The sequence below is a fragment of the Dendrobates tinctorius genome, unplaced genomic scaffold (assembly GCF_039654945.1).
Source record: "Dendrobates tinctorius isolate UK_male_01 unplaced genomic scaffold, ASM3965494v1 ptg000166l, whole genome shotgun sequence".
Taxonomy (NCBI): Eukaryota; Metazoa; Chordata; class Amphibia; order Anura; family Dendrobatidae; genus Dendrobates; species Dendrobates tinctorius.
In genome coordinates, this window is record NW_027361833.1 from 7,130,880 (window position 1) to 7,148,796 (window position 17,917).

Sequence of the window (17,917 nt, forward strand, 5' to 3'; positions counted from 1 at the left end):
CTTCACTTTGTTCTGCTGTAGCCAATGACAGGTCGACTTGGTCTTGTGTTTTGTATCGTTGTCATGTTGGAACGTCCAAGTACGTCCCATGCGCAGCTTCTGGGCTGATGATTGCAAATTTGCCCCCAGTATTTGCTGATAACATGCTGCATTCATCTTTCCTTCACCTTTGACCAAGTTTCCTGTGCCTTTTGTAGCTCACATATCCCCAAAACATCAGCGATCCACCTCCGTGCTTTACAGTAGGAATGGTGTTCCTTTCATCATGGGCCTTGTTGCCCTCTCTCCAAATGTAACATTTATGGTTGTAGCCAAAAAGTTCAATTTTGGTCTCATCACTCCAAATTAACTTGTTGCAGAAATATTGAGGCTTGTCTCTGTGCGGTTTTGCGTAGGCGAGATACTTTGTGTCATTTGCGCAGTAATGACTTTCTTCTGGCAACTCGACCATGCAGCCTATTTTTCTTCATGTGCCTCCTTATTGTGCCTCTTTAAACAGCCACAACACTAGTTTTCAGAGAGTCCAGTATTTCAGCTGATGTTATTTGTGGGTTTTTCTTTGCATCCCGAACAATTTTTCTGGCAGTTCTGGACGAAATCTTTGGTCTACCTGACCGTGGTTTTATTTTTACATAGCCCCTGATTTTCCATTTGTTAATCACAGTTGGAATGCTGCTGAATAGCATAATATCAATTCATTGGGTATCTTTTTGTATCCCTTTCCTGTTTTATACAGTTCAACTACCTTTTCCTGTAGATCCATTGACCATGCTTTTGCGTTCCCCATGACTCACAATCCAGAAATGTCAGTGGCTCCATGAAAGATGCAAGAGTCTGTCTGGATCCCAGAAACACTCAGCTTTTATGCACACACACTGATTACAAGCAAACAGGTCACAGGTGAGGATGTTACCTTTAGTAGCCATTCATACCCATTTGAGTCCACTTCTTTGGTGATTTTGGCCTGATAACATGCAGAGTATGTGAACTTTTGATTAGGGTCATTTTGATGTTTTCGGTTGTCATTTATGATTTAAAAAGAGAAAAAACAGTAGTTTTGGCTTCACCCAAACACTAACCATGAGTGGAGAAAAATGTTTGGTGTTATCATTCTTATTCTCTGAGAAAAAAAGGCCAAGAAAGCAAAATTTCTGCTGGGGTATATAAACTTTTGAGCACAACTGTACTTTCAGTAGCTAAGCCAGCCCCCTTTTTGTCTTAGCTGATGCATAAACAGAGAAGGGGTCTGGCTTAACTTTTGAAATAAGACCACCTGCCAAAAATGAAAACCAAAGAGAAAAGCACCAGACAGGAATGAAGAAGTGATGAGACCAGACAAGAAAAATTAAGGCTAAAATACCTTTTTTTTTTACTGATGATAAAATGTAACACCACCAATAAGATCAAGGTGCGCACACGGACGCAAACTAGCACAAAATATAAATAATTTAAATAAAGATACAATTTTGAAAAATTAGTCAATAAAAATGCTATATCCCCAGTGTTATCTACCAAGGAATGAGACATATATTACACACATGAAGACAGGTCATAGATTGTTAATTGGGCCAAGAAAAAAATGATAAATAGAAAAACTTGTGAAAAAGGTGAATATGTGCACTTACACAGAAAAATTAATAATAAATGTGTGATACAACGTTATGTAAAAAATATGAACAGTGATATATCAACAATAATTACCAAACAATCTCCAAGTTCATGTGCAAAGTAAAATATGGAAGAAAGGATAGAAGGACAAGAAAAGGAAAGTGGGGGAGGGAAAGAAGGATAAAAATTGAAGAGTATAGACTGGTCACAAATACAAGTCACAAGATGTGCATTAAGCTGACAAAGCAAGAGATGCTGTAAATTATGTGTATATTAGATAATAAATTAATGAGATGTAAAGGCTATTTATAACACTAAGGTCCAGCATCCAATAGTCACCAGCAGAGAAGTATAATAAAGTCAATGCGTAGATGGAAGGGCGATAAATACCTGGGAGTAAGAAGACACCGTGTGTGGCACGCCCCGACGCGCGTTTTGGATTTTTTCCTTCGTCGGGGGTCACCTGCTAAAAATACAGCTCAGGTTATGAAGTGGAGGTGACTGGAGCTGATCTCTTTTCACTTTAAGGGCTCGCTCACACAGCTGTCAATTCTTTCATGCCAGAGAATCGAGGCCGATTATGTGAGAACCACTTGGATTAAACGCTGTCAGAGTGTGAGACGAGCGTCCCCTTAGTGTGATCCGATTTTCTTGCATGAAAGAGTCGCATCGCAGATGCGGAGAAGACTGAGAACTTTAATTTCTCTAACATGTCCATTTTCTGTGTACACAGATGACATCCAAGTGCAGTTCAAAGTTTCACAAGCACCTATAGACTAGTATGGTGGTACGATTATTGGATTCGCCTGCAGCATGCTGCGATTGTTTGCTCATGCTGAATCGGTATGAGAAAATACTGCCTCATAGAATAACATTGGGCTGAGTGATATCCAGTAATCCGTGTTATATGCTAGTGTGAGTGCACCCTAAATACAAGTTACTGAGCTATTGTTAGGAAATTGGAGTATCTAAAATTTCTATCAATCTCAGCCACGAAATAGACTTGTAATGTAGCAGTTTCTGCAAAATCACTATTAAGTCCTTTTGCTTTTTGCAGAGCTTGACGGGAGGGAAAAATGGAGGTGTACACTGCACGGATGTGACCAATGCGAGCAGAACCATGATGTTCAACATCAATAACTTGGAATGGGACACAGAGCTGTGCCAGTGAGCGACCACCAGTTACCTACTCCAAAATCTTCTTCTTTTTGGACATATGTGATTTTTCATTAAGTAGGAGCATAGTCTTTTCTGCTTCTCATCAGGCCACTCGTGAATGCAGCTATATAATAAGAAATCTTTGTACCTGATCTTTATTGGCATTGTTTTTTCTTGTCCTTAGGTTTTTCGACGTACCTATGAGCTTGCTGCCAAAAGTAAGAAGCTCTTCGGAAATCTACGGCCTTATGGTAATACAATGGTTTTCTTTATATTGTTCATTACCACATGAGCAGAACTCTAACATCTTAGGTGTCTTAAGTCATTCATGATTTCAGTTTCCTAAGGCTAGTTTCACACTTGCTTTTTTTTGCAGCGCGTTTTTCCCGCAAAAAAACGCATTGAAAAAACGCATACAAAAGCATACAACTGCTGCGTTTTTTTCAAGCATTTTTATGAGCATGCATGAAAAAAACGCAGCGTTTTTATGCGTTTGTATGCGTTTTTAGTGCGTTTTTACCGTGTTTGCGTTTTTTTCCAACATTAGGTGGCCCCTCACACTAACCCAAACCATGACTTTACTAACCCTAACCCTGACCCTAACCCTTAACCAAATCATACTTAACCCTAACCCAAACCCTAACTAACCCTAACCCTAACCCTGACCCTAACCCTTAACAAAACCATACTTAACCCTAACCCTAACCCTGACCCTAACCCTAACCCTAACCCTGACCCTAACCCTTAACCAAACCATACTTAACCCTGACCCTAACCCTGACCCTAACCCTTAACCAAACCATACTTAACCCTAATCCTGACCCTAACCCTTAACAAAACCATACTTGACCCTAACCCTGACCCTAACCCTTAACCAAACCATACTTAACCCTAACCCTGACCCAAACCCCAACCCTAACCCTGACCCTAACCCTAACCCTAAACCCCCTTAACTAACCCTAACTCTAACCCAAACCCCTAAATTCCATGGTTAAAAAAAAAAAACGCATATGCAAAAAAACGCATACATGAGCATGCCAGTGCACACATATGCGCATCCATAGGCTATAATGGCCATTTTTAGCGCAAAACGTGCGCATATGTGCGCATGCGCTTTTTTGCAGGGCCAAAAAATGCAACATGCTGCGTCTGGAAAATACAAACGCACACCCCAAAAAAACGCAGCGCATGAAAATCGCATACATGCGCTTACAAGCGCGCAGGTATGCGCACCCATGTTAAATATAGGGGAAAAAACGCATGCGCACATATGCGTTTTTTTCCAGCGCTAAAAAACACAAATGTGAAACCAGCCTTAGGGTACATTTACAATGGCCTATTATCTTGATTGGGTGTTCCTAGTAAAGCTAGTATCCTGATAATTGAGCAATGTAAATAGGCTGACATCCGACAAATGAGAAAACTGCCCATTTGTGGGATGAAATATGTTTTAAGAAGGTTTGAAAGTCATTGTTCTAAGCAGCACTTCTTCCTGTGTAAACAGAACTTGTGCTGCCGAGGACAATGACCGTCTATGGCAACTGATCGTTCTGTGTGCATGGAAAGTGGAGTCCACCTGTCTAAACAGGCTATTAAATGACTGTCTTCTATGTAGTCAATCAGCGGTTGTTTAATGGCCACCATTGCACAGCGCAAACAAGAACTTGGCTAACAAAAAGGGACCGAAGGATTCATCGGGGCAAGGAAAATGGGGCATTTTGTTGCATGCTAACCACTGATGTGGCGCCTTGTCCATGGAGATTGTGTGCTAATCTCTGATACAGATAAATTTGAGTACAGCTGACTGTATTGTGCTTACAGTGCCTTCGCTGTACAGGTGTCTATCTCCAAGTCATTAATATTGTTCAAGGGGCATAACTAGAATAATGAACCGCTACTTTATCCTAACTCTTATGCCAGTTAATTCACTCGCAGAGCCAATTCTTAGTAGTCTGACAATAAAACCTGTTGAATTTCCCATCACGTGCCTTTAGTAGGTAAGAAAGAGTTGGTGAGTTTTCTAAAGCTTAATGTTCCCTTTGGCACTAATCAGAGATTTGTATGACTTAAAATGCAACACAACATTGTAAGTGCACTGCCATTTGCTCGAACAGATCTTGGCTTAGAATGTGGTTTCTGGTTTCCATTAAGAGGTAATGGAAAGCCTGTTATAATGATATTCTTTAGTTATATAATGCTATGGTATACCGCAGCATTATATAGTTCAGAGAGTCTTTTGTACAGAAAATCAGACCATACATAATGGGCGAATACCAGTGCAAGCAAGCCAGGGAGCATGTGCATGCACAGCTATCAAGTATAAGGGGGTAATAGTGATGAATGAAGGGACTGGGTTCTGTGGAATAATGTAGAAGAGAGTAAGAAGTTACATTTGTGAATGTAATAGGCCTAGACCTGCTTAAGATGGTGTTTTTAGTGCTTGGTTACACAAGTGATCTTTGCGATTTTATGCCATTTTCACGCATCTGTGTTTTAGACCAGCTGCGAGTCTCCTGATCCCAACTTGACAGCCTCATATAAGCATATATGAACCTGTCAAGTTTAGGTCAGGAGACCTGCGTCCAGTATGTAAATCATATCCCATACTTGGACCGTGAACTTGGATTAGTGAGTTCATGATTGTCCAAGGCAGAGCATTCCAGAATACTGGTGCAACATGAGAAAAGTCCTGGAGATGGGATAGAGAGCTTTTGATTATGAAGGAAGATACTTAGATGGTAGAGCATGGCTGGGGTATTGGGTGATGCAGCACTGTGGAGAGATTTGTTGTGAGGGTAATAAATTAAGCACTAAACTAAGTGGGCACTCGGTGCAGGGACAGGTCCACGGTAGAGGCAGATTGTGAGGAAAGATGAACTTGTATCTATGATAAATTGGAAGATAATTTAGATGTATTAAATGTAATTTCACTTGTGAACCATGTCTGCTCCTACTCCAAACCATCAGATGCCAAAGCCTTACCTACAGTATAAAGCTTCTGTGTAAGATTAGTTCTGAACTCTGACATGGCATGGTCCAACACTAGGGGTCACTGGTTGTGCAGACTTTATCCTGAATAGAACAATATTTGCCTTACCTGTAGAGTCCTTGCAATAAGAATGACAGGATGTGCTCAGCAAAGTTAAATTGGCCATATAGAAGCCACAGAATTTATGGAATGTTCGGTATAAAGTATTCTGACGGAAACTATTATTGTGGAAAGTATACTTAACTTTTGTTGTGAACTGTGTGTATGCTCTCGTTTTCTGCCTACCATAGAAAATCTGTCCTAGCCTGGTGAGTAAAGGCTTTTTCTGGTCAATTCACCAGTCATGTCACAAGTACTTTAAGCACAAATCATGCAATTTCCAGTTTTACCTGTTCAGTACTCATGTTGTTTTGTAAAAATGAGTTTGCATTGGCTTTATGAATGATGTACGGTTTATGCTTTAGTAGAAGCTCTAGGGCTGAAATTGTAGATAATTGCATAGACTACAATTCTTTAGCACGTGATTTTGGAGTAGCTAACCTTCCAAGCAGAAGCCATCTGATCATACATCAGATGGTCTGAAATTACAATTCAATTGCAGAAGCAGCCATCCAGAATTGGTTAGCTATTGTGCGATGACCTGTTTGATACTCTATAATAAGAATTTGCAGGGAGGCAAATTTTCTTGAAGTTGTAATATTGGGGAAAAGTTAAAATCCCAGCAATAAAAAGTATTTAAGAAATTTGTACAATATTTTAGTCTTGGAACCGCCATGGGTACCCAAACAGTGCCCTCTGCTAAGATAACTGGAAATGTGCATAGTTATTTATTTTAGCCCACCACAATTTTGTTTTGTCACATTTATTTTGTCACATACAAGAGCATGGTATTCTCATTTGTCTGTTGCTGTTGGCTGAAATTCTTTTATTTAACTGCCTTAGGCCTGTTTCACATTTCAGTTATTTGACGTCAGTCAAAATCCGCCAGGTTGTGAAAAAACGGATCCGTTTCTGTTGGGGCACAAACGAATGCCACCGGATCTGTTTTTTGACGGATCTGCTTTAGTAGTGAGTGACTGAAATTTAAAGGAAAATGAGTCTGGGAAAAAGGGGAGAGAGAGAGAGAGTATGAGAGAGTGAATTTTTCTCCCGCCAGAACGGAATTTAGGGTTAAATTTCTGGCAAGGAAATTCTTCCGGGCATGCTCAGTGTCAAAAAGCAGATCCGTTGCTGGACTCTGTCAAAACACGGTTGGCAACGGATCCGCCGCCCATAGGTGACCATTATAACGAATGACGGATAGCGGCGGATCCGTTGCTATCTGTTATTTTGACGCAGACAAAAAACGTTTCATTGTCCGTCCACTGAAGTCAGCGGACGACAAAATTTTGGCAGATCCATCAAAAAAAAGGATCCAACGGATGACCATCCGTCAAAATCCGCTGCTAATGCAAGTCAATGGGAAAAAAAATGGATCCACCAAAATAAAGGCGGATCCGTTTTTTGGGCAAAACGGCGGATTTTGACTGACGTCAAACAACTGAAGTGTGAAACAGGCCTTATGCTTGAATGCTGTTCACAGGATAGTGGAGCTGATCACAAAGCTGAACTTATAGCAGTGTAAGGCAGAAATGCACCTTCTGCACTCCACCTTTACCTTAACCTTTAATTTGCATTGTGTTTGCAGAAGTCTGGAGCTCTGACTGGAGTGCCAATATCAGGGGTAAGCTCACTTATACATATATGCTTTACATAAATCCGCAAGTTTCTGTTCACATGTTCAGCTGTCATCCAATTGTGAGGGATCCAGTGTTTAAAAAAAAAATAAAATAAAAATAATTGGATTAGTTATAAAGGGATGCAAAAGTAAAACCATTCACTAGGATTTGTTTCTCATAGACTTAAATGTTTAAACAAAAATAAATAAATGATCCAGTTGCTTTTTTATTTTTTTTTGGCTGAATAAATAATTTGTAGAGACAATTTTCTGATCCAGCTAAAAAATTGGATAGCAGCTGGAAAGGAGCAAGACTGAAGACCTTTTACAACACAATGTAATATTCCAGCGTGGATCCTGTACTGGAACATCTATATTTTCATTTTTATTATCCTAAAGCAGGAAATAACTATTGGATATGTGAACAGCGCCTTACTGTGTGTTCAGTTATAAGGGCCTTTTGTACTACCCCATGGTTCTATGGAAGCCTTGTGTAAAAGTGGTATAAGCAACAGACCATGGCATTTTTTGGGATTAGTGTATTTTGCACTGTCTTCTATAGTTATAGTTATAAAGAATATAACAATGGCTGGAACATTAAAAACATTACAAATAAACCTTTTCTTTTCTGTGCAGTGTTTGGGTGACCAGTCGGCTGCATTGGTTGGACAGATGTGTTTTCAAGATGGACAAGCAAAAAATACGTAAGTGACGGGTATAACAGTGATATATTGATATGTACAGTACAAATTTCTCATTCAGTCGATAAATCTAAAATCGGACCTACTGTGCTTAGCTGGTAATAGGAGAGACTGAGCCGATGATGAGGTAACTGGGCAACACTACATAAGCACCAATGTCCATGTAAAGGTGGGTGACTAGTACTGTAATATGCTATTAATGACTCTTGGTGGCTCCGTCGTCAGTGGCTCTGTCTGAAGCCTTGAAAAATGTGGTTTGGGCGTACCCCCCGAGAGGGCAATTACCTTTTTAAAGAGGTTGTACACTACTTTTTCATTGATGACCTATCCTCAGAATAGTTCATCAATGTCTGATCAGCAGGTGAAGACGGAGAAGCTCCACAAGTGAATATTTCAGGCCAACACCAATAACGTCTATTCGGTGGGGTGCCGGGTGGCGATCTACGACCATTCAGACATTGAAGACCTAGCCAAAGGATGGCACTATAAGAAAAACTTGGCACTCAAATTGTTGAACGGTGAAATAGTCTCTTTTATTATTGCAATCGAAAAGTTGAACGTTTTTGGTCTTTAATTCAGACCTTCATCAGATCCTTCAGTTTATGTGCACTCGGAGTTTTTTGGCTCTGCGGATTTTGTAGTGAAAACCGCAGATAAATAATGGATGAGGTGAGAAACCGCAGCTTTTCTGCACAAAAGAATTGACATGCTGCGGATTGTAAACCGCGGAAAAATCCGCAGCATGTGCACAGCGTTTTTTTATTTCCGTAGGAAATAAAGGTACTGTACAACGCAGCAGAATTCACAGCGTGTGCACATACCCTGATCGTCCGTCGTCTGGGAGAGGCGCTCGTCGCATACACCAGCGTGGCTGCTAGTACGGTCCCTCACTGTCCTCTGGCAGTCAGTTCTGATGAAGGTCTGAATTAAAGACCGAAAACATTCAATTTTTTTATTGCAATAATAAAAGAGACTTTATTTCGCCATTCGACAATTTGAGTGCCAAGTTTTTCTTAGTGCTATGTACGGGCTGAATACCCTACTTGGGCACCAACTCTCCTTTTAGGAGTGCTGTATATCATTTTTTCACTTTGCTATCCAAAGGATAGGTCAGCAGTGAAAAAGCAGTGGATACCCTCTTTTAATGAAGCAGAGAGAAAACCTTTGTGATCTGTTGGGCATTATTTTCTGCAGTATCTATTTGAGGCAGGCACCAAAACGCAGTCAACCACTGCCTCAAATAGGCAGATGCTACCAACAGTTATGTTGGTCTGTGTGATTAAAGTCAGTGGCCTCTTCGGCGGATATACCTAAGTTCTATTTTTCAGGGCTACAAATATAAACCTCAATGGAGCCACTGGTGTGGTTTAAAGCGTGATGTGAACATAGCCTTCCACTGGCAGTTAAAAATAGCAGATTTTGACGACCAATTACTTTTAATAATTTACTGAAACACTTTAATCAAGAAGCGATCTAGGCCTTATTTTTGTGATTTTTGCGTAATTATCATGGTCTTTAATCTTGCAGTCAGTAGATCCGCTCTGAGAGTGTATTTGAGTACTAGTTAGAATTCCACTTATTGCCAGCAGATGGCAGAACTTGCCTACACAAACTTGGCATGCATTCATCAGCATGGTCTCCGCCAACTACATTTCAGACACAGTAATTTGACGGTTTATGCAAATTTGTCGTTTCAATACTTGTGGTGTTATAAGACAACTTATACATATCACAAAAATGAAAATTAGCACAGTGAAAACAAAATAATGGTTTAATCCTCGTGGAGAACTTCAATTTCTATTTTATTTTTAGAATGCAGATTTGTAATATCTAATATATAAAGCTCAATGTGTGTGTGTGTGTGTATGTCCGGGATTGGCATCTGCACCGTCGCAGCTACAGCCACAAAATTTGGCACAGTCACACGTCTGGACCCCGAGAGTGTCCTAGGCTATGTTGTGAGGCGAAATTTTAACCCCGCGCATTCCAATTCACCAAACAATTTTGCCCCTATCTACATAATGGGGGAAAAAGTGTGTGTGTATCAAGCCCCGCCCCTCATTATGATGTCCTAATGGTTGCCATGGTGACATTGATGTCATCATAGGTTGCAAGCCCTGCCGCTCATTATGATGTCATAATGGTTGACTATGGGATGGAGGATATGTGATGGGTATATGGGCACTGGACTATGGGATGGAGGATGTGTGATGGGTATATGGGCACTGGACTATGGGATGGAGGATATGTATGACGGGTATATGGGCACGGGACTATGGGATGGAGGATGTGTGATGGGTATATGGGCACTGGACTATGGGATGGAGGATATGTATGACGGGTATATGGGCATGGGACTATGGGATGGCGGATATGTATGATGGGTATATGGGCACGGGACTATGGGATGGAGGATATGTATGACGGGTATACGGGCACGGGACTATGGAATGGCGGATATGTATGATGGGTATATGGACACGGGACTATGGCATGGAGGATATGTATGATGGGTATATGGGCATGGGACTATGAGATGAAGGATGTGTGATGGGTATATGGGCACTCGACTATGGGATGGTGAATATGTATGATGGGTATATGGGCACTCGACTATGGGATGGAGGATATGTATGATGTGTATATGGGCACTGGACTATGGGATGGAGGATATGTATGATGGGTATATGGGCACTGGACTATGGGATGGAGGATATGTATGATGGGTATATGGGCACGGGACTATGGGATGGAGGATAATTATAATTTGTTATAACTAACCACAGTTAGTTACTATGCCCGGGCAGTGCCGGGCTCTTCAGCTAGTCTAATATATAAAGCTTCTGGATGTAGAGAAGAAATACCCGATTCAAGCTTGCTGCTGTAGAGTTAATGTGGTTTTATTGTTTATGGGAATTGAACTTTCTATTATACTTTGTATTTCAATTCCCACCATCCAAATCTCTGCTTGCTTCTAAAGACTTCTATTACAGCTGTTGAACCCTTTTAGCCAAGTAATTAGACGGTGGGTTGCTATACTGACCAGAGACCTACCAAGAACCCCCAGACCTGTCATCTTTGTACTACGGCTAGGCCCTGCCTCTAGCATTGCACGGACGGGCATAATGCACTGCACTATATGTGTTATTGTAATAAAGTGCAGGAGCTCAGTATGTCACCATGGAACAGACGGACCAACAGTTAAAGGGAGGTTTATTTACAGAGGATAGCACTGACAAAATAACAGGGGTCTTGATTGAAGGGTCACTCTCTTCTCCCACGTTGGCGCCGAATCACCAGCAGCGCTTGTCATCTATAGTACTCTGTATCCTGTGTCTTTAACAATGTCCAACCGAGATATGAGGGGTTACTGCTGGAGCCAGAGGGGTATGAGGCAAATGGGATCCCCTCTGCTCCGAGTCCTTCTCTCCAACTCTGCAGCAATGCTCTCTCTCCGGAATCAGGGGCTCTGCTCCTACACCAAGGTTTCCGGAACGCCGTTCGTTGGACAGTCTCTCTATACAGGTCACAGCCCAGTCGACCGCCGCAGTCTCTTTGCAGAGGACAGTCTTATCACAGAGCGCAGTCTCTTTGCAGGGCACAGTCTTATCACAGGAATGAGGGCGCAACTTTGCTGACACTGCAGTACCCAGCTTCACGTACTCACGGTCTGCAGTCCCTCGGTCTCTGACTGGTGAACGGAAGATCTATCTCTCTCCCTGTCTGTGTCAGCATTCTCTCCTGTCTGCTGCTCAGGCTGGTCTGAGGAAAGAGCGCGCACTTTTCCCGCTCTCTGCCCTGCTCTCTTCCTGTTCCCGGCTCATTTACTGTCCCCCGGGGAACCTGCTGTTCTGCTCAATGGTTCCGGGCACGGAGCAGAGAAGGCAACCCTCCCCCGGCTCTTCCTGCACTTCACCCCCTTACATTATATCGGTGGTCACATCCCCTAGTGGGGCTTAAAAGAGATGCAACTGATATTGCCACATAAATAGCAACTTGAAGTAGTACGTCATCACATTATCTAACTCTCATGAAGCGGTGTACATTGAAAACTCAATGGCATAAGTCCGCAGCATGTGCACAGCGTTTTTTAATTTCCATAGGAAATAAAGGTACTGTACAACGCAGCAGAATCTGCTGCGGACCCGCAGCTGCGGGAACGCTGTGGAACCGCAGCAGAATCCGCACCGTGTGCACATACCCTAAGAGTTAACAGAGGCAGCAGCATTCTACGTTTACAAGACTCACATTCACCATGTTTGGGTGCTCATCCACATAAAAATTCTGAAACTAAGAGGGTGTTGCAACTGAACTTCAAGGTCCGATGAGACTGAAATATGGGTTGAAGATTACAACTTACATTTAGTTAAAAAATTTAGAAATTATTTTTACAAATACAGCCCTGGCAAAAATTAAAACACCACCACATCAAAACCCTGTCATGGGCAGCCCAATCTCCAGAGCTGAACCCCATTGAAAACTTCTGGAATGTGATCAAGAGGATGATGGATAGTCACAAGCCATCAAGCAAAGAACTGCTTACATTTTTGAGCCAGAAGCAGTGTGAAAGACTGGTGGAAAGCATGCCAAGATGAATGAAAGCTGTGATTATAAATCATGGTTATTCCACAAAATATTGATGTCTGAACTCTTCCTGAGTTAAAACATTAGTATTGTTGTTTCTAAATGATTATGAACTTGTTTTCTTTGCATTATGTAAAGTCTGAAAGCACTGTTTGTTTTTCTCTAAATTTTGACCATTTCTTTTTTTAGAAAAAAAACAAACCAAAATTTATTGCTTGGAAATTCGGAGACGTTGTCAGAAGTTTGTAGACTAAAAGAAGAATTTAAATTTTACACAAAAATATACCTATAAAGAGAAAAATCAGATGAACTGAACATTTGGAAGTGGTCTCTTAATTTTGTCCAGAGCTGTATTTGTATAATTTAGAAAATGTCCAATGACTTGGTTATAAATTAAAATATTGTAGCATGTGCTGGAGGTTTCTGGATTTAGATTTTTGTAATCTTAGCGCCACCCTTGCTCTTATTTAAAGAGGCACACCAGCATTTTTTTTTTCATTAATCCACCTTATTGTCTCACATTTTGCATTTCTTTTCATTTATATTGTACTCCTTTCTACTTCCTGCCTGGTTCACATTCACATGGTTCAGACACTTTCTTGAATTTCCCATTCCACTACGCTTTTGTCTCCTCTGACATTCTATCTACAAGTACAACTATAGCCAGTACCATCTTTGCCTGCTGGGGGAAAGTGTGATGATTATCATCTCTATATTCTACTCACGTAGCTAAGTGTCCATAAATATGCAGCTAGGAAGCAAAACTGTCATTTATCTACAATGTTAGTGTGTGACGGAACTGTCTGATTATCATCTGTACTTGTGATGGGAGTTTGTGTCTGTCAAACAAAGGGATCAGGGTTGTGCATCTAAATTGGAAAGGGTTCTTTACAGTTAGAGCAGTCAGACTGTGGAATTCCCGACCACAAGAGGTAGTAATGGCAGACACTATAACAACTTTTAGAAAAGGGCTGAATGATTTCCTCAATACACATAACATTCTGGGTTATAGTTAATTTAGAGAAAAAATGTATAATTGGTGGAGAGAGGTTGAATTTGATGGACCTAGGTCTTTATTCAAACTGTAACAAGCCGCCAACACTTATCTAGCCAGGCAACAGGTTTTTCCGGTGTTCATGGTATGGTTTCTCTGAAATGCTGCAGTATTTTGGAGGAAAACAAACTTTGCTACAATTGCACAGCCGATGTGGATTCATACTGCCCATGGTCTGGGAAACATGAATGTGTGGATGCATGAGCCCCTTCATGGTAGTATCACAGGATAGATGCTAAATGTTACATCAGCTCTAGCAATTCTTCTCTATTAGAGAGTTGTAAACCATAGACCTAATTTTAGTAAGGCATGTGATTAATAGTTCTATTGCAGTATCGCACCTGACCACTTTTGATAGGTGTGTTAGTAATAATTTGCTATTATACTTGTCAGGTACGGTACTGGTTGTTTCTTGCTGTGTAATACTGGCCCAAAGGTAAGCACTTTGGGAAAATCTGAAATTCAGAAGTTTCCACATTTTCTGATTGACCTATTTTGCTTAGTGATATTTTGCATTTCTGCACAGTATCATGCCCTGTTTTCCTGTATTTGTCCTGCTCTTTATCTTGCAGCCTGTTGTATCAGATCATGGGCTGTTGACCACAGTGGCTTACCAGCTTGGAAGGGATAAACCTGCCTGCTATGCACTTGAAGTAAGATTTTTATTTTTACTTTTTTATATTTTGCACGTAAACCTTTTGACTTTTTGTAAGACTTGCTCTATCCCTTTTGTAATTTAGGGGTCAGTTGCAATTGCTGGAGCAGTTGTGCGCTGGTTACGAGACAACCTTGGCATTGTTCAAACAACTGAAGAAGTAGGTAAGTATCTTCTAATATCTATCCCTTTATCACCACTGCCTTGTTTACAGTGGATTAATACTGACTCTCTTGTTTCTTTTTTTTTGTTTGTTTTATTTTTCCAGAAAAACTTGCTGCTGAAGCTGGAACATCTTATGGCTGCTACTTTGTTCCCGCATTTTCAGGCCTTTATGCACCATATTGGGAGCCCAGTGCCAGAGGGTATGGCCGTATGTAGTGAATACATAATGTCGATCATTACTCTTTACAAGAGAGACATGTAAATAAATGACACCATTAAAAATATATATATATTTGTAATTCATTCATGTATTTCAATTAAGTTAGAACACAAGCGTACTAACCTGAGATTGTGCTTAGTGGGGGTACTAGTGGTCAGACCCCCATCAGCTAGTGAATACCGTAATTACTGACCTATACAATCAATCGGTCATGGGTAAGAGAGAACTTTTTGGAGCAAATCGGTCATGCTAAACTAGGAGTTACTACAACACTTTGATTGTGGCTCTGAAGCATCAGAGGTTCTTTATTTAGTTCCTTGAATTGATCCTTTAGGTATCACTTTTACTAATTTTAGAAGTACGCGCATACTTTCGCTGACTGTCTCTTGTTTGGTTTTCTAGAATAATCTGTGGTCTGACTCAGTTTACAAATAAAAACCACATTGCATTTGCTGCTCTTGAAGCCGTCTGTTTCCAGACCAGAGAGGTACGTTGTGAGGTTGTCTTTAGGGCTCATTCAGACGTCAGTATTTTCCACGCATGAGAGAAACTGACCTCCTATTCTGATCAGAGTGTCGTCTGAGGGTCATGAGTGTTACTAGTACTTGAAGAAAAAAAAAAGTTTCTCCATCTTCTCCTTTCTCACAGTCTGTGATAATCGGACCGCACTCGATGTCATCCAACTGCAGTCCCATTTTTTTTTTTTCCCTCCATGGACCCATAGACCCTCTGATCAGAATCTGATGGGTCTCCAATATTTTCTGAGAACCACATGGTCCGATGAAAAAATCGGACATTTGCACAACCCCATAGAATATCATAGGTTCGATTGCTATCCATGAAAACCATGAATAGGACTCACATGAGAGTATCTGACATGTGAATGAGCCCTTACTGTGATGTATATTGCTGTTCTATGTTCTAAGTTTTGGACAGCTCGGCCAGGTCCATACATAGTGTTTTGGGGTAGTTATTCTTTGTTGCTAATTCAGTGTATAACCCATAGAGCCCAGATTGTACATACATCTCTGCTAGACCCCACTAATCACCTGTGGCAGGGATCAGACATGTTGAAGTGGAAGACTACCATACACATTAGGTAGTTGTAACAGGTTAGAAGCAGTGACCAATTTTCTAATGTGTATGAACAGCTGATATATTGTCATATACATTAGACTGTAGTCTTGTCTATATTCTATCCATGGTGCTAAAAAATAAAAAGACTAGACTTTGCTCTTTACTTCAGCCGCTTCTACAGCTGTAAGTATTGATATCATGACCACCAACAACCTGACCTTTCCTGTCATTGGTCAGGATGTCATCACCTCTGGTCCGATAGAGGCCATCAGATCTGCAGTGCAGGCTATGAGAGTGATTCCAAGAGTGAGAAGACCATCTCAAATTCTTTTAATGGCTTCCCACTGAGAACCCCTTTAATATCATCCCATACTAAATAATGATTTGTGTTTGTTTTAGTTATACTACATGGTCTTTTAAGTACAGGGGCATCTAAAACATGACACTATAGATCAGGATACCTGGCAATGTGTGGAAGGATTCTTTTAGAATTGTACATCATTGACCACTGTCCTGTATTTTCATAAATGTCGTTGGAAGGTAGGACATTGTATTTCCCAAGTAGATTTTTCTGCATGCTGAGCGTTGTGGATAAGCTGCAGATGTATTCCTAACACTAATCTGATTTATTTCAGAAAGGAGGGTTTATTTCAGCTCAGCTGGGGGATCTGTGATGGGACAGTTGCTGGTGTCTCCACATCCCTAATCTTATTTTTTCTCACCAGATTCTAGATGCAATGAACCAAGACTGTGGAATTCCTCTGAGCCAGCTGCAAGTTGATGGGGGCATGACAAACAATAAGATCCTCATGCAGTTACAGGCTGATATCCTATGCATCCCAGTGGGTGAGCAGTTCAGTGTCTGTGCTCTGTAGACATATCCATCCTATGCTCATTGCCATCTTGTTCAATCACATTGTTAATCAGTGTGACTGAGTGGCAGCCACAAAGTATTGTCAGGTTAGAATTTAAAGTGCAAACATCGCAATTTAGTTTCACTGGGTCGACACCTCTATGTCTGAGTGCTTTAATTTACGTTTCACTGGTCTGGTAAGCGAGTTAAATGATTGGCAATGTATCCAAGACCTTTTAGTTTTAGAAATACAGGGTATAGTGTATATTCACTTTAAAGGGCAACAGTTTTCAGAAAAGAATAAAAAAAAAAAAAATATAATCAACAATGTGGAAAGTGATTGTCTGAGGACTGCTCTGCACACTCATCTGAGCACACAAATCATCTATAATCGCTGATGGCAGCTCCCTTTGCAATTGGATAACAATGACGTCCCAGATCTGCTTAATGAGAGAAAAGTCTGGAGGTGCTGCAGGCCACGTTTAGGCCATGTTAGATGCTCACAATAGCTCTGCAACATGTTTGTTGAAAAAAATGCTCCTGGGACACTTTGGAGAAATAACTATACCACTGATTCCATGATTGATCCATTCTGTAAAGCAAATGAAAATGAATGTCACATACCAAGCGAAAGGCATCAAACCATGCCTGCACAAACCATCAAAAGGCGCTTGTAGGAGAATGGGTTGAGAGTCAGATGTGCTCCTTTGACCACATACCGTATATACTTGTGTATAAGCCGAGATTTTCAGCCAATTTTTTTGGGCTGAAAGTCCCCCTCTCGGCTTATACATGAGTCATATACCTGGGGGTCGGCAGGGGAGGGGGAGCGGGGGTTTCAGAGATCATACTGACCCCCCCAACGTGTCTCTGCAGCCCCCCCACTTCTCCCGCGGTCTCCCTTCAGCGGTCACGTGGCACCGCTCATTAAACTCATGAATATGCGCATATTTATGAGTTTAATGAGCAGTACCACGTAACCACTGAAGGAAGGAAGGGACGACCGTAGGAGAAGCTTGGAGACCGTGCCAGGTGGGGGTAAGTATACTCGATATTCACCTGTCCGGGGTCCATCGCTGCTCACCGCTGGCTGCTGCATCCTGTGTCAGTGGTCGGCTTATACTCGGGTCGGCTTA

General features: G+C 41.2%; 1 protein-coding gene across 5 annotated transcripts in view; it reads left to right on the forward strand.

Annotated features, from left to right (window-relative positions):
- Positions 1–17,917, forward strand: part of GK (glycerol kinase) — an 88,628-nt gene that overhangs the window by 49,723 nt on the left and 20,988 nt on the right. For 3 of the 5 annotated variants that reach the window (XM_073550672.1, XM_073550676.1, XM_073550674.1), the window contains exons 7-17: positions 2,666–2,775; positions 2,951–3,017; positions 6,046–6,063; positions 7,443–7,478; positions 8,109–8,176; positions 14,205–14,247; positions 14,384–14,464; positions 14,552–14,630; positions 14,735–14,831; positions 15,254–15,338; positions 16,654–16,774. In XM_073550672.1, coding sequence (XP_073406773.1) covers positions 2,666–2,775; positions 2,951–3,017; positions 6,046–6,063; positions 7,443–7,478; positions 8,109–8,176; positions 14,205–14,247; positions 14,384–14,464; positions 14,552–14,630; positions 14,735–14,831; positions 15,254–15,338; positions 16,654–16,774 — 805 coding nt within the window. The remainder of the gene's footprint in view (positions 1–2,665; positions 2,776–2,950; positions 3,018–6,045; positions 6,064–7,442; positions 7,479–8,108; positions 8,177–14,204; positions 14,248–14,383; positions 14,465–14,551; positions 14,631–14,734; positions 14,832–15,253; positions 15,339–16,653; positions 16,775–17,917) is intronic. The other 2 variants (XM_073550673.1, XM_073550675.1) reach the window with 1 other exon arrangement.